The sequence below is a fragment of the Anoplopoma fimbria genome, chromosome 9, assembly GCF_027596085.1.
Source record: "Anoplopoma fimbria isolate UVic2021 breed Golden Eagle Sablefish chromosome 9, Afim_UVic_2022, whole genome shotgun sequence".
NCBI classification, from domain to species: Eukaryota; Metazoa; Chordata; class Actinopteri; order Perciformes; family Anoplopomatidae; genus Anoplopoma; species Anoplopoma fimbria.
In genome coordinates, this window is record NC_072457.1 from 344,382 (window position 1) to 361,143 (window position 16,762).

The 16,762-nt window shown below is 40.4% G+C and overlaps 1 protein-coding gene across 1 annotated transcript in view; it reads right to left on the reverse strand.

The window, feature by feature from the left end:
• Positions 1-663: 663 nt before the first annotated feature.
• LOC129095394 (mitogen-activated protein kinase kinase kinase kinase 3-like) overlaps positions 664-16,762 on the reverse strand; it is a 36,126-nt gene continuing 20,027 nt past the window's right edge. The window contains exons 13-32 of the mRNA XM_054603817.1: positions 11,200-11,269; positions 11,036-11,094; positions 10,628-10,684; positions 9,541-9,599; positions 8,054-8,126; positions 7,919-7,961; positions 7,541-7,620; positions 7,345-7,386; positions 6,861-6,945; positions 6,639-6,718; positions 5,941-6,001; positions 5,591-5,708; positions 4,462-4,520; positions 4,055-4,158; positions 3,461-3,632; positions 2,956-3,024; positions 2,749-2,841; positions 1,982-2,052; positions 1,844-1,899; positions 664-1,765 (exon numbers count right to left, since the gene is read on the reverse strand). Coding sequence (XP_054459792.1) covers positions 1,678-1,765; positions 1,844-1,899; positions 1,982-2,052; positions 2,749-2,841; positions 2,956-3,024; positions 3,461-3,632; positions 4,055-4,158; positions 4,462-4,520; positions 5,591-5,708; positions 5,941-6,001; positions 6,639-6,718; positions 6,861-6,945; positions 7,345-7,386; positions 7,541-7,620; positions 7,919-7,961; positions 8,054-8,126; positions 9,541-9,599; positions 10,628-10,684; positions 11,036-11,094; positions 11,200-11,269 — 1,539 coding nt within the window. The 3' untranslated portion in view covers positions 664-1,677. The remainder of the gene's footprint in view (positions 1,766-1,843; positions 1,900-1,981; positions 2,053-2,748; positions 2,842-2,955; positions 3,025-3,460; positions 3,633-4,054; positions 4,159-4,461; positions 4,521-5,590; positions 5,709-5,940; positions 6,002-6,638; positions 6,719-6,860; positions 6,946-7,344; positions 7,387-7,540; positions 7,621-7,918; positions 7,962-8,053; positions 8,127-9,540; positions 9,600-10,627; positions 10,685-11,035; positions 11,095-11,199; positions 11,270-16,762) is intronic.

Genomic DNA, 16,762 nt, shown 5'->3' on the forward strand with positions numbered 1-16,762 from the left:
AAAATAAAAGCTCTACAATAACACCAACACGGCCCCTACAAAATAAAAGCTCTACACCACCAACACGGCCCCTACAAAATAAAAGCTCTACAATAACACCAACACGGCCCCTACAAAATAAAAGCTCTACAATAACACCAACACGGCCCCTACAAAATAAAAGCTCTACACCACCAACACGGCCCCTACAAAATAAAAGCTCCGTCAACAACACGGCCCCTACAAAATAAAAGTTTTAGATTTTCTTACATTTCCTATTAAACGTATGAAAACTCAAAGATTAAGATAACAAATGAACTGTATCACAACACCACAAGCGTTAATGTAACATATTGTTTTAACATTACATTAAAGAGAATTGTTGAGATAAAACATTAATCAAGGCTGGTTCAATACAAACTGAGTCAAACACAGTTGGAATTTTTCTTTTCTTTTCTAGAAGTGTGACTAAAATAAAGTATTTCTGATGGTCTTTGTCTCCACCTTCAGATAAATGTGTGAATTACACCACAGTGACGCCTTAGTAACCATAGCAACCACATTCTCTGACCCCCGAGGACACTGCTGTCTGCTGCCAACAATTAAGACGTCATAAATAAAACATGAATCATGAATCCAACGGACACATCTATCAGTGTAAAAAAAGATTTATTTTACATTATTTACACAACATTAAAAAAAGATTTCCAAAGTGTAAACTCTAAAAGCAGACATGAGACATTAAGACTGTAACAACTCAAATATGTGAACATTTATAAGTATAGGTGATTGATTAGGCTCAGTAACACGTGATCAGGGTCCTCCATCACTTCTCCTCTGACTCCTGGTGATGAACCAGGTCTGTTTCAGGTCTGGTCTCTATAAGATCTGGTCTCTTATCCTCAGGTCTACTTTAGATCTGGTCTCTTATCCTCAGGTCTACTTTAGATCTGGTCTCTTATCAGGTCAGGTTCAGGCAGGGTGTGTTATGGTCCACCATCGGCCGTGCTCAGTTATGTTTTTATGGTGGTGAAGTATTTTGCGTTCAGTCAGTTAAGGTTGTCCAACATGTCCTCTGGTCCTCCGGAGGGATTCCCACCTGGTCAAGGCCTCTGGACCTCCCTCTTGAGTCTTCTGCCGATCCAATTTTCTTTGACTCTGGTTCTATCCGTCAGTCATGTGACTCTCTGACGAACCGTCCGATCTGATAAAAGCTGCTTCCAGAAAATGCTGGCTGTGATTTAATCCAAGCAGTCCGTCTCTGTGTCCGTCTGCGATGTCAATCTGTGACCGTTAGTTCTGAAGAGAACGTTTTGTGTGTGTTTTAAAGGTTGGTGTCTGACACTATTCTGCTCAGCTGCAATGCATGATGGTAGTTGGGGCCTGAATAGTGACCATTGTTTAGTATTTTTGCTGTTGCATTGAGGAATTGTATTCATTGCATGCATTGAATTGTCTTCACTGTAGTAGACACACTGAAGAGTGGACTGTTAGTGAGCAGAACCGCTCTGATTCAGAACCACAATCCTGGTTTAAAACTTCATTGGACCTAGTCTGATACCGGTTTGTACCTGATTTGGATCTGGTTTGGTCCTGGTTTTATCTGTTTTAACTGGTTTAGCACTAGTTTCGGTCCTGGTTTGGATCTGGTTTGAACTTTGAACTGGTTGAGTCTTGGTTTAGACTTTGGTCCTGGTCTCAGTAGCTGTTTTCATGTCCGGCAAGTATGTACAGGTTACTGTGTTCAGTCGGGTTATCGGTTGCCCTGCTCTCCAGAACCACCACCCTGCGGAGAGACAAGACAGGTGAGCTGACAGACAGGTAAACAGACACAGACAGACACGTGAACTGTCAGGTGTCTCACCTGTCAGAGCCCAGGAGGTGGAACATCCTGCTGATGTCACTGATCTCTTGGGTGATCTAGAGAATAAATATAACAACAGAAGTTATGACACAGCTGTGAGGCGGGTGGATTGCGGCTCTCTGATTGGATGATTTTTACCTCGTTAGCTCTGAAGTTCCGTCCCTGCATGCCGTGACGCCAGAAGGCCAAAACACTGTCCTGTAAACACACTGAGGAAGAAGAGGAACAGAAAGTGAAAACATAACACAGCTGGAAACAGGTTCAGGTGGTTTTGAAGGTGGTCTAAAGGGTTTTGTGAGGACCTTACATGTATGTGTGAGATTGTTTGAAGCGAGGGCTCTCAACCTTTTGTAACTTAAGGCACACTTTTTGAATGCAGAAAAGAGAACAAAAAATGGACTGTAAATAGGTGTTATGCCACTGTCAGCTGTAATAACCAAAATAAATGTTCTGCTTACCGTCAACTATCACTGCCTACCATTAAAGAAGTCTAGTCTAATGTAATCAGGGTCATATTTCCTAACAACAGGTTTTTGAGCTTTTATTGGGACAGGGTTGTCTCCCACATCACATTTAATATGTTATGCTATGTGGAAGAATTAAATAAACATATGTAAAAAAAAAAAAATCCATTCCATTTTGTCGTCAACACATCCTTGGGATTGTTAGCTAGCTAAAACATGATTGTCTCTATCGAATGATGAATCTTGATGTAAATGATGATATTCAAATGTAACCGGTCATTGAAATCATGCATTTTTATTTTATGTCATTTAATTATGTGAATTCCTCAATACATTTAGATGAATAAATAACTAACGTCCACGGCCCACTGAATGGCATTTCGTGGCCCACCAGTGGTCCGTGGCTCACTGGTTGAAAAAAGCAGATATAAGGTGGTTTACCGATCGACTCTATCTGGAAGTTGAACGTGAGCTCAGCTGACAGCTTCTTGCTGGACTTCAGCTTCCCCTCAAGGTTTACGATCTTTATACAACCTGCAGGAAGTAGAATGTACAAACAAAGCTCGGGTCAGCTCTGACTTCTATCATTAAATTAATTAAGTGATCTTTACTTGAGTAAAACAACATCATCTAGTTTGATGAACTTACGGTCCAGACAGACCAGGACGGTGTCTCTCTCCAGCTGAGTGATGTGGATCACACAACTCTGAGGGTTTTCTGTAAGGAGACCAAAACGTTAGGCTGCCTGTACATTAGCGAACTCTCTGAAGAATTGTACCTGAGTCAAGAGGAGTTGTCCCTGAGTCAAGAGGAGGTATACCTTAGTCAAGAGGAGGTATACCTTAGTCAAGAGGAGGTATACCTTAGTCAAGAGGAGGTATACCTTAGTCGAGAGGAGTTCTCCCTGAGTCAAGAGGAGGTATACCTTAGTCAAGAGGAGGTATACCTTAGTCAAGAGGAGGTATACCTTAGTCGAGAGGTATACCTTAGTCAAGAGGAGGTATACCTTAGTCAAGAGGAGGTATACCTTAGTCGAGAGGAGGTATACCTTAGTCGAGAGGAGTTGTCCCTGAGTCGAGAGGAGTTGTACCTGAGTCAGTAGGAGTTGTACCTGAGTTGGGGGGAGTTGTATCTGGGGCAGAAGGAGTTGTACCTGTTTCAGGTGCGGCGGGGCAGGAGGAGTTGGGGTCGAGGGTCTGGAAGCTGACAGGCTGGTTAGTTTCAGTTCCTTTGCTCAGACCAACACAGATCAGAGGGTACGGCTGCTCGGGTACAACTAGCAGCTCCAAAACCTCCAGAGGACACGGAGGCTGGAAGTCCACGCTCTGGTCAGGATAGACACAAGTATAGAGTTAGTATTGGAAAATATTTTCACAGTCTTTACCATCATACTGATCATAGTGTAGAGCTTCATGGGAGCTTCATCAGAGCAGAAATTTTGCTGGTAGAAGGGTTGGTGGTAGCAGACTCGGTCAGAAAGTGCAGACGATCCTGACCGTTCTGAGGTGTTCCCTGGCCTGATAGTTAAATGGTCCCTCTAGTGTTTTCTGGGTCTGCCCCAGAGTGTCCAGGAGAATCCTGACCCGATGCTGAACCTTCTCAATTGACTCATTTTAACATGAAAGAAAAGTGGTTCACCTCTGAGTTCCCCCTGGACATCTGAGATCTTCCCCCTGTGGCCAAGATGTTCTTGAGTAAGGTAGTGATGCTGTTCTTAGTGTGGATGACTGAGACATTTTTCTCCTACCTTAACCAGCATGAACTTCTGCATAGGCTCCACCCACTCCAGCAGGACCACACCTGATTGGAAGGCTCCGCCCAGGTACTTATGACCAGTGTAGGGATTTCTCACTGAACGCAGAAAAAGGGGACGTTTTCTTTACAATCCATCACTGAACTTTATGACCTTCAGTTTTTGTAGTTTTCTTGTTTCAAGATGAATTATATATGTGTTATTAATACTCTACTCCACAGCTCCTCTGAATAACAGACTTTGATAACATGACAACTCAGAAACACCTGCCCATATAAACACAAACAAGTTTCTGTCAATGTCTGTCTGACCCTGAGGTGAGACAGGTCAACTTATCATGAGACAGCTGCTGTGAGACAGAGCAAAAGTTTGTGGTGCATGATGATAAACAGCGTACTCACCTACGCAGCATTTCAGACAGCCTTTGGTATCGGGAATCTTATTGGAGATGGAAAACTTCCTGGACACAAAACCAGAAGACAATCAGGAGGAAGTTTAAACTGATGCAGAGGAATAATGTCACTATAGCTGAGCTCTGAGCCAATCTCCTTCAGATACAATGTGATGACCTGAGGCAAAGAATAAAGAAGCAAAGTGGTGCTGTGGTAGGGTTGACGCCATTTTGGACCGAAAACGTCAAAGAGTGTCCGTACGTCTGTGTATTAACTTCTCTGTTCCCAAATGACCGAGTGAGTAACTAGCAGAACGACACAAGCAGAATCTAACGTACTTCTAGCTGTAGGCTATTCACTGACACACAGAGCAAAAGCACAGGACACAACCTCTTATATCCCCAGGGGGCGACTCCTCTGGTTGTATAGAAGTCTATGAGAAAATGACTCTACTTCTCTCTTGATTTATTCCCTCAGTAAACATTGTAAACATGAGTTTATGGTCTCAATCTCTAGTTTCAAGTCTTCTTCAATACAGCATGATGTTCATTTAGTAAATGATGCTCCATTTAGAGTCAAACAGACCATAAAGCAGGGGATGCTTTAGGGCGGGGCTACACACTGATTGACAGGTCGACACCATGGCGTTGTCCGGTCTGGAAGCTGTCCATGTTTTCTTCTTACAACTTTAACCCTTTCAGTGTTTTTACTTCATGGAAGTTCATTGGAACACTTTGATCCTAAAATGTCTTATTGTGTTCGGTTTTATTTAGCTCCGCCCTCTAGTGTCACTTCTGGTTAGAATGAATGTTTTAGGTGGTTGAATGTTTCCTCCTGTTAAATGTTTTCATGTTTTCAGATATTCAACAAATGTAAAATGATATATTATGTGTTTTTATGTATAATGTTGCATTATATTTTTTTACTTCTTATATGCCTAACCAGGGACAAGGTCTGTAAATAAGTCTCACATACTTAACAGCAGTGGCACTTTATTTAAGTATAACCATAGTAACATGTTTTCGTCCCTGTCAAGTAAACTGATTAATAGAAAACGTTTATAGCATGTTGAATATTCTCAGTGTGCTGACTGTTTCAGTGTGCTGACTGTTTTTAGGACGTTGGGTGGAGGACTGACCGGGGTAGGATGCGGTCCGGCAGGCGGCGGGTGGAGATGGAAACAGTCAGCCTCTGTTTGTGTCGAGTCTGTTCGAACAGACCGGCCAGACTGTGGCAGTAGAGCTGAGAGGCTTTACCTGCAGACGAGACTCAGAGGTCAGCTGACACACAATGACATCATAAAGAAGATTTAATGTCATTCTTTCTGTTTACTCGAGATGTTTTTGTTTACGTTTCCTGAGGATTCAATGTCTTTTAATCTCAATCCTCTCTCATTTTCAAATGACCACATGATAAAATTCAGTTATACATACAGATGACATTTAAAGAGGAATCTGTTGACGTCAGTGACGTGTTGGTGTGACGTACCTGAGATGGAGATCAGAGTGTTGTTCATCACATAAACCCAGGTACACCTGTGAGGAAACAACTACACACACAGACTCTGGATCAGTCCAGAAGATAGAAACCAGATTCTTCATTAAACTGAGCTGCAGATCTTGAATCTGACTCACTACCTCTGACATCCTTTAACAATGATGATGGACATAATAATGCAACCATTTCATCTTTCTGTTTGTTTGTCTTCGTGGGAACTTTTATCCAATTAAAATGTCTGTGAGGAACAAAAGGTCAAAGTTGTGAAACTTCGAGGGGATAAAAACGTTTGAACGTGAACCAGAAGTTCATTCTGCTTTCTGAGACGTCTTTACTTCAGAGTTACATTGAATGCTTAGACTTTGTTTTAAAAAGTTCCACGCATATACAGTCAGTTATAATTAATAATATTATTATTATTCAATTTTGTAAAGTGATGTTAAAGTTCGTACTGATATCTCTCCACCTGTATGAACTGAAGACTCAACAGTGATGTGAATCAAACAGTTCATAAAAGAACAACAGACTCAGAAGGAGACTTCCAGTCGGATACGATGAACCAGGACCAGGACCATGTGGACCAGATTGGTGAGGTGGACCATGTGGACCATGTGGGTGAGGAGGGTAAGTTGGGTGGGGTGGACTATCCTGGTGGTATAAAGCATCGGCTGATGTTTCCTGGGTCTCACCTGTTCCATACAGTTCTCATGGAGCTCGTTCAGGTTCAGAGTGTAAATTCCTTCCTCCGCTCCAAAGATCAGATACTGATCTGAGAACAAAAACACAAACACACTGAGACAGTACTCAGATATACTGTAATACTGACACTGTATATAAGTACAAACTTACAACGGTCAGAGGTCACAGAGGTCATAGCTGACAGAGGTCAGAGGTCACAGAGGAGAACGTACCTCGGGTTTCGGGGTTGATCCAAGAGGCAGCAGAGTGAATCTTCAGAGGACAGCCGTTAAAAACTTTGGAGAAACAAGCTCCCATCTTACAAACAGGAAGAAACAACATGTCACTCAGTCAGGTGATCCTCAGTGATGCATCACTTCCTCTCTGTGCATGTGAGGGAACTAACTAACTAACTAACTAACCATCAACCAACCAACCACCAACCAACCAACCAACCAAACAAACAACCAATCCAACGAACAAACAGACCAACCAACAAACCAACCACCAACCAACCAACCAACCAACCAACCAAACAAACCAACAACCAACCAATCCAACATAGCACCGACCGACCAACGAACAAACAACAGACCAACCAACAAACCAACCAACCAACCAACCAACCAACCCACCAACCCACCCACCCACTCACATATAAATACACCCACTCACAACTAACTAACAAACTAACCCAGCCTTGTCCTGAGGACTTACGTGGACTTTAGGTGTAGGTGGAAGTCCGTTGCTGACCGGTATCTGATGAGGGAATAGTCAATAACAGAACACGAGTTAATAAAACCAAAGGTGTTAACTGTTACAGTAGAGTCACATTAAACCACAGCGATCATATGGCGTCTCTGCTGCTGCAGGAGTCTAACATGTCAGGAGGAGGAATGGGAGTTTGTCTCACTGGAGGATCCTTCTTGTCTTTCCTGTTGTGAGCAGCAGGAGGAGCTGCAGACTGCTGATCAGAGGAGGAGCTGAGGAGTCCTACAATGAGAGACAGGAGACGGTTAGACATGCTGGAGGAACATCAGAGTGGATCAAAGGTGTGGTGAAGATAACAGGTGAGTGCTCAGGTGAAGAGGAGGGGCTGCAGGTAAGAAACAGGTTTAATAGGAGGAGTCGTAGCAGGAGTTAGCGGAGGTTGATGACATAACATAGTCTGAGGTGAAAGACGTGATTTGACTTTGTTCTCAGAGGTTAAAGGTGGTTCTAAAGGTTCTAAAGGTTCACACAGCAGAGATCACCCCGGCGGTGAGTGATTTAGGACTAGGTTTTACGGTACCCTGGTTTCCATGGTGATCATCATCAGGGGGCGGGCGTCCGTCCTGAGGGGGAGGGGCAGATATGAGACGTTCTGACGAATTTAAAGGATACAAACAGACGGACGGACAGACACAGGACAGGTGAGAGGACACACCTGAGGGAGAGGGTCTTCAGGATTTTCAGGGTCTTCAGGAGGGCGGCCGGGTCGCAGCGTGGAGTCTGTCACACTGAAAGAGATACAGAGAGCAGAACCAGACTGACATACTGGAACTTTAAGCTGAGACACATGAGAACGTCGTTGATCTGAATCCTCTCAAAGTTCCTCCAGTCCAGAATACTATATCAGATATCTTCATCACTCTGAGGGGCACCAGTCAAACTATAACTCAACATATCCAGGCTTAATATTGTTGGTAAATAACAACATGAAGGGGTTCCAGGACAGAGGATGTCGCATGTGTACAGATTGTAAAGCCCTCTGAGGCAAATTTGTCATTTGTGATTCTGGGCTTTACAAAATAAATGTAATGTAATTGAATTGAAATAATCCAAACGCAGTGAAAGGACAGATACAGATATGTACTTTTCCTTAACCTCCGACCTCTTGACCCACTAATCTTTACTCTGAGTTTGATGTCAACAGTCATCCGGTGTGATCCATCTGTAACAGAGTCAGTGTTGTTTCCTGATTGGACGGAAACAACAGCCAAGGGGAGCGTCAGAGAGGAACCACAGTGTGACCTCAGTGAGGAGGACAGAGGTCAGAGGTCAGCACGTTCAGACCGGAGAAGAAGAAAACATGGCGGTGACCTGAGCTCAGGACATTCATCTGAAATGTCAGTTGTCCATTTAAAAACATCCAAGGCTGCGTTTTCTTCACCGTTAGCAAATATTCTAAAGTGCTCGAATGCAGAGTCTTTAAATTTTCATCAGGCCCCCCCCCACCGAGAGGAGTGATAAATTATTCAGACGGAGCTGAGGTCGACACTCAAACACACCGCTGGAGGAGAGAAACAGTGCAGCTCTCAAACCGAAGCACTCAGCTGGTGACTGGACACATGAACGCAGCGACGCCCAACAGCCAGCAGGGGGCGATGAAGGCTGCGTCATTCACGCTTCAAATACCAGAGAAGACTCTGCGTCTTTACATTGATACCTATTAACAGAACATCTTTCGGGCACACACAAAGCAAGAATGTAATGTCAGCGCTTCCCAAATGCTCCGACATTCACGTCCACACAAAAACAAAGTTTTCTCTTTTAGAAACCTAAAACCCTGTTTGTTTGTGGATGATGGAAATATACATTTATACAGAAAATAAAACATGAGGATATTTCGGTAGCTCCGCCCCTTCATTTCCATTTTAGATTTGAAGTGTTGACATCAAACATCAAAGCATTATTATTATTATTATTATTATTTTCAGGTACGTCTGCTGGACCTAAATCAGAGTTCACATGTTTCTGAGGTTCCGTTGTGTTTGGTTTCCTACGTTTATTATATTTGCTGTGAAACTGTTTCGCTCAGAATAAATCAGGTTTGAATTCATTCATGAGGTGAAATATGAAAATAAAATCAGACTAATAATTATTATTAATAATTGATCATGTGTTAAAGGAGCTGAACTGTCAGGTTCTCACCCGTTTCCACTGAGGACTGCGGGTTCTGCAGCATCGTCTTCAGCCTCCACCTGCAGCTCCTGCAGGAGATATAGATTCATATTTTCAGCTCAACAACTCTCCACCTCCTCCTCCTCTTCATCTTCCTCCCCCTCCCCCCTGCCATGGAAGCCTGCAGGAACTCCAGTTTTCATCCGACCTGATTGGTCGGCCGAGCGTTGGCGCTGACTCAGCAACTTTCAACCGTGAAGTCCCAACGGACCAAAACACTGCTGCACCTCACATTACCTCCTCATCTTCATCACCACACAGAGGGACGTGTGTGTGTGTGTGTGTATTTCCTTCTGTTTGAATCTTGAACATTTACAAACAGAAACACCACAGCTGGTTCTGATGGGAACACTGGAACACCTCTGATTGGACTAAATCACTAATTAAGAGCGACCAGTTAAAGCAGAGCAGGAAGTGACATCATCCAGGAGGAACGTGTGAACGACAGAAGATGAGGACAAGGAAGAAGAAAACAAAAACAAAAGAAACCAGGTGACTAAGTAAGCATGTTATAAGAGTGTTATTAATTTGTTAGCATGTTATTAGCATGTTATAAGCTTGTAAGCATGTTATAAGCATGTTATAAGAGTGTTATTAATTTGTTAGCATGTTATTAGCATGTTATAAGCTTGTAAGCATGTTATAAGCATGTTATAAGAGTGTTATTAATTTGTTAGCATGTTATTAGCATGTTATTAGCATGTTATAAGTGTGTTATTAGCTTGTAAGCATGTTGCAAGCATGTTATTAACATGTTATTAGAGCGTTATTAGCATGTTTTAAATGTGTTTTCCGCTAGTTATTTGCCTATTAATGCGTTATTCGCATGTTGTTAGCATGTGTTACAGTCAGACTGCCAGCGCTTAAGATTCAACCTTTGTCTTTATAGTGTTTTTCTTTGATGTCAACAGGCTATTTAATAATAATAATAATAATAATAATAAATTAAAATAATAATAATAACAATACACAAACAGAGTGTTAGCCTAATGCTAAGCGGCACAAGCACAGATAGTTAGCCTGGTTAGCCTGTTAGCATGTGTATTGTCAGTTATACCAGGTGGGATCTTGCGGTGAAGTAAAGCTCCTCCTCACAGTCCAGGAAACGATCTGACTGTAAAGAAGAGAAGAATGTGCTGAGTCATCACAACATCACCTGTGTGTGTCCACATGATCTGATCTCAGGTGTTTCACCTGCTCATCCTGCAGAGCTCAATATGTTAATGAGGGAGGATGAGGTCACGCTGCACATGTTTGGTTTCAACATTGGTGGAGACTCATAGGAAGCATCCCTTCATGATGTATGTGTGTGTGTGTGTGTGTGTGCATGTGTGTGTGTGTGCGTGTGTGTGTGTGTGTGTGTATGTGTGTGTGTGTGTGTGTGTATGTGTGTGTGTGTGTAAGTGCGTTTGTGTGTGTGTATGTGTGTGTGTGTATGTGTGTGTGTGTGTGTATGTATGTGTACCTCATCGTGATGAGCTTCAGTCTCTTTCCTCAGAGGAGGATCAAACTTCATCTGATCAACTGAAAGCAAAAATATTATTACAATACAGATTCTTCACCATCATCATCACCACCATCCTTCATCATCATCATCACCATCATCATCCTGATAATCAGAATACTCACAGTTGATCTCAGACAGAGTTTTTCCTTCTCTGGTGTTTCCAGACGGGATCCTCTGAGGGACAGACACAACCTGAAGACAGACGATTTATTCAGTGTTGGCTGTTAAGACAGTTTTTTTCTAGAATGTTGAGAGTGAGACAGTATTTTTCTAGAATGTTGAGTGTGAGACAGTATTTTTCTAGAATGTTGAGTGTGAGACAGTATTTTTCTAGAATGTTGGGAGTGAGACAGTATTTTTCTAGAATGTTGAGTGTGAGACAGTATTTTTCTAGAATGTTGGGAGTGAGACGGTATTTTTCTAGAATGTTGAGTGCGAGACAGTATTTTTCTAGAATGTTGAGTGTGAGACAGTATTTTTCTAGAATGTTGGGAGTGAGACAGTATTTTTCTAGAATGTTGAGAGTGAGACAGTATTTTTCTAGAATGTTGAGTGTGAGACAGTATTTTTCTAGAATGTTGAGAGTGAGAGTATTTTTCAAGCGTAATCGCTGTTTGACAGAATTCCTCTAGAGTATTTGCTGTCAGATAGTATTTTCTAGTGTATTCGCTATTTAACAGTATTTTTCTAGAATACAAGCTGTTAAACAGTATTCTTCTAGAGTATTGGCTGTTATGCCGTGTTCACACCAAAAGCGAAGCAAGTTTTTTGCGCGTTTAGTTTTCATGTAAAGTCAATGCACAGACGCAAATATACGCGAGTAGACGCAAACTCGAGCCTGGCGGCGTGACGCTGTGTTGCGAAAGCAAATCAGCGTTGAGATTCTCCTCCCGTCATCCTGTCATGTAAGCAAAGTCCAGCACCAATCAATCCGAGCTCTGTTCAGAAAACAAGCATTTTAAAAGTGATTTCCTTGTCGTCTTGCAGAGAGAACTAACAAAACATGAATTCTGACTTTTTACAAACCACCATCATTATGTTGTTATTTCAGCGTCCCTTTTTGTACATTTATTGCAATTAAATTACAGTAAACTTGTTTATTTTCGGACCACACAGCTGTAGTAGACCAGCCGACGGGTGGCTTGCTGGATTCAGTGAATACGGCTCGATGAAATCCACCGAGCGCCTCCGGATGATGTTATGAACCCAGACAAGACGGCGTTTAGTTTCCCGGGATATCTGGGACTGCCACAAAAAGTATAAAGCAGATATAGTAGTTATTTATTGCATGGTTGATGGCGGAAATAAATAGCTGAGTTGACAACGGTTTCCATGGAGATAAGCCCCTCCCCTCTCCAGCAAGTCTAGCGTGAATGAAGCGAATAAACACAAATGGACCTGCGAGTAAACTGACGCGAGGACGCAAATATTCGCTTCGCTTTTGGTGTGAACACAGCATTAGACAGTTTATTTCTGGAGTATTGGACATTAGACAGTATGTTTCCATAGTATTGGCTGTTAGACAGTACGTTTCTAGAGTATTGGACATTAGACAGTACGTTTCTAGAGTATTGGACATTAGACAGTACGTTTCTAGAGTATTGGACATTAGACAGTACGTTTCTATAGTATTGGACATTAGACAGTTTGTTTCCATAGTATTGGACATTAGACAGTACGTTTCTAGAGTATTGGACATTAGACAGTACGTTTCTAGAGTATTGGACATTAGACAGTACGTTTCTAGAGTATTGGACATTAGACAGTTTGTTTCTAGTATTTGTTTCTAGGTACATTAGACAGTACGTTTCTATAGTATTGGACATTAGACAGTTTGTTTCTAGAGTATTGGACATTAGACAGTTTGTTTCTAGAGTATTGGACATTAGACAGTACGTTTCTAGAGTATTGGACATTAGACAGTTTGTTTCTAGAGTATTGGACATTAGACAGTTTGTTTCTAGAGTATTGGACATTAGACAGTTTGTTTCTAGAGTATTGGACATTAGACAGTTTGTTTCTAGAGTATTGGACATTAGACAGTACGTTTCTAGAGTATTGGACATTAGACAGTACGTTTCTAGAGTATTGGACATTAGACAGTACGTTTCTAGAACGTTATACAGTATAAAGATGATTTATTCATCAGTGTCCTTGTCCTCTCAGCAGAGGACAGCTGACATTAAACACAGACTAACATATAAACTGACAGCTGCAGATCCTAAATGGAGTCCTATCATCATATCATCGTCTTCACTCAGCTGACGGGATGAAAGCCTGTCATCTGGTCGAGAGCAGGTTGAGGTCACAAACACCAACACTGAAAGCATTGAACGCATCACTATGTGTGTGATTAAAGTGAAATGTTTGCGGATTAAACAGTATTCTTCGAGAGTATTGTCTGTTTAACAGTTTTCTTCTAGAGTATTGTCTGTTTAACAGTATTCTTATAGAGTATTGTCTGTTTAACAGTATTCTTATAGAGTATTGTCTGTTTAACAGTATTCTTATAGAGTATTGTCTGTTTAACAGTATTCTTATAGAGTATTGTCTGTTTAACAGTATTCTTATAGAGTATTGTCTGTTTAACAGTATTCTTATAGAGTATTGTCTGTTTAACAGTATTCTTATAGAGTATTGTCTGTTTACAGTATTCTTATAGAGTATTGTCTGTTTCACAGTATTCTTATAGAGTATTGTATGTTTCACAGTATTCTTATAGAGTATTGTATGTTTCACAGTATTCTTATAGAGTATTGTATGTTTCACAGTATTCTTATAGAGTATTGTATGTTTCACAGTATTCTTATAGAGTATTGTATGTTTCACAGTATTCTTATAGAGTATTGTATTGTATGTTTCACAGTATTCTTATAGAGTATTGTATGTTTCACAGTATTCTTATAGAGTATTGTATGTTTCACAGTATTCTTATAGAGTATTGTATGTTTCACAGTATTCTTATAGAGTATTGTATGTTTCACAGTATTCTTATAGAGTATTGTATGTTTCACAGTATTCTTATAGAGTATTGTCTGTTTACCAGTATTCTTATAGAGTATTGTATGTTTCACAGTATTCTTATAGAGTATTGTATGTTGTTTCACAGTATATAGAGTATTGTATGTTTCACAGTATTCTTATAGAGTATTGTATGTTTCACAGTATTCTTATAGAGTATTGTATGTTTCACAGTATTCTTATAGAGTATTGTATGTTTCACAGTATTCTTATAGAGTATTGTATGTTTCACAGTATTCTTATAGAGTATTGTATGTTTCACAGTATTCTTATAGAGTACTGTATGTTTCACAGTATTCTTATAGAGTATTGGCTGTTTACCAGTATTCTTCTAAAATATTTGAGTATCTCATCTCCATCACTACAATCACCATCATCAGTAGAGTTAGTTTTCTGCCAGACATCATACAGAGTGGATCCTTTCCGAATAAGAGTCTGTTTACTTCCATCATGTCCAAAGAGAAGACTGTAGTTATTTTTGGAAACCAAACTCCAAACAAACTAAATAATAATAATAATAATCCAAACAAACCCAAACCATGAAAAATGTTGCCAAGCATCAATAACTGTAACTATATATATATATATATATATATATATATATATATTATATATATATACTGGTTAGTTACAGTTATTGATGCTTGGCAACATTTTTGATACATATATATATATACATATATATATATATATACATATACATATCATATATATACATACATACATATATATACATACATATATTTATTATATATACATAAAAATATATATACACATATACAACACATATATACATACATATACACACATATACATATATATATATATATATATATATATATATATATACTAGTTAGTTACAGTTATTGATGCTTGGCAACATTTTTGATACATATATATATATATATACATATACACATATATATACATACACATATATATATACACACATATACATATATATATATATATATATATATATACATATATACACATATATACATATATATATATACACATATATATATATATATATATATATATATATATATATATATATATATATATATATATATATATACACACAGTGGGTACGGAAAGTATTCAGACCCCTTTAAATTTTTCACCCTTTGTTTCATTGCAGCCATTTGCTAAAATCGAAAAAGTTCATTTTTTTCTCATTAATGTACACTCAGCAACCCATCTTGACAGAAAAAAACAGAAATGTAGAAATTTTTGCAAATTTATTAAAAAAGAGAAACTGAAATATCACATGGTCATAAGTATTCAGACCCTTTGCTCAGTATTGAGTAGAAGCACCCTTTTGAGCTAGTACAGCCATGAGTCTTCTTGGGAATGATGCAACAAGTTTCTCACACCTGGATTTGGGGATCCTCTGCCATTCTTCCTTGCAGATCCTCTCCAGTTCTGTCAGGTTGGATGGTGAACGTTGGTGGACAGCCATTTTCAGGTCTCTCCAGAGATGCTCAATTGGGTTTAGGTCAGGGCTCTGGCTGGGCCAGTCAAGAATGGTCACAGACTTGTTCCGAAGCCACTCCTTTGTTATTTTAGCTGTGTGCTTCGGGTCATTGTCTTGTTGGAAGGTGAACCTTCGGCCCAGTCTGAGGTCCTGAGCACTCTGGGAGGTTTTCTTCCAGGATATCTCTGTACTTGGCCGCATTCATCTTTCCTTCAATTGCAACCAGTCGTCCTGTCCCTGCAGCTGAAAAACACCCCCATAGCATGATGCTGCCACCACCATGTTTCACTGTTGGGATTGTATTGGGCAGGTGATGAGCAGTGCCTGGTTTTCTCCACACATACCGCTTAGAATTAACGCCAAAAAGTTCAATCTTGGTCTCATCAGACCAGAGAATCTTATTTCTCATAGTTTGGGAGTCCTCCATGTGTTTTTTGGCAAACTCTATGCGGGCTTTCATATGTCTTGCACTGAGGAGAGGCTTCCGTCGGGCCACTCTGCCATAAAGCCCCGACTGGTGGAGGGCTGCAGTGATAGTTGACTTTGTGGAACTTTCTCCCATCTCCCTACTGCATCTCTGGAGCTCAGCCACAGTGATCTTTGGGTTCTTCTTTACCTCTCTCACCAAGGCTCTTCTCCCACGATTGCTCAGTTTGGCTGGACGGCCAGGTCTAGGAAGAGTTCTGGTCATCCCATACTTCTTCCATTTAAGGATTATGGAGGCCACTGTGCTCTTAGGAACCTTGAGTGCTGCAGAAATTCTTTTGTAACCTTGGCCAGATCTGTGCCTTGCCACAATTCTGTCTCTGAGCTCCTTGGGCAGTTCCTTCGACCTCATGATTCTCATTTGTTCTGACATGCACTGTGAGCTGTAAGGTCTTATATAGACAGGTGTGTGCCTTTCCTAATCAAGTCCAATCAGTTTAATTAAACACAGCTGGACTCCAATGAAGGAGTAGAACCATCTCAAGGAGGATCAGAAGAAATGGACAGCATGTGAGTTAAATATGAGTGTCACAGCAAAGGGTCTGAATACTTATGACCATGTGATATTTCAGTTTTTCTTTTTTAATAAATTTGCAAAAATTTCTACATTTCTGTTTTTTTCTGTCAAGGTGGGTTGCTGAGTGTACATTAATGCGAAAAAAAATGAACTTTTTCGATTTTAGCAAATGGCTGCAATG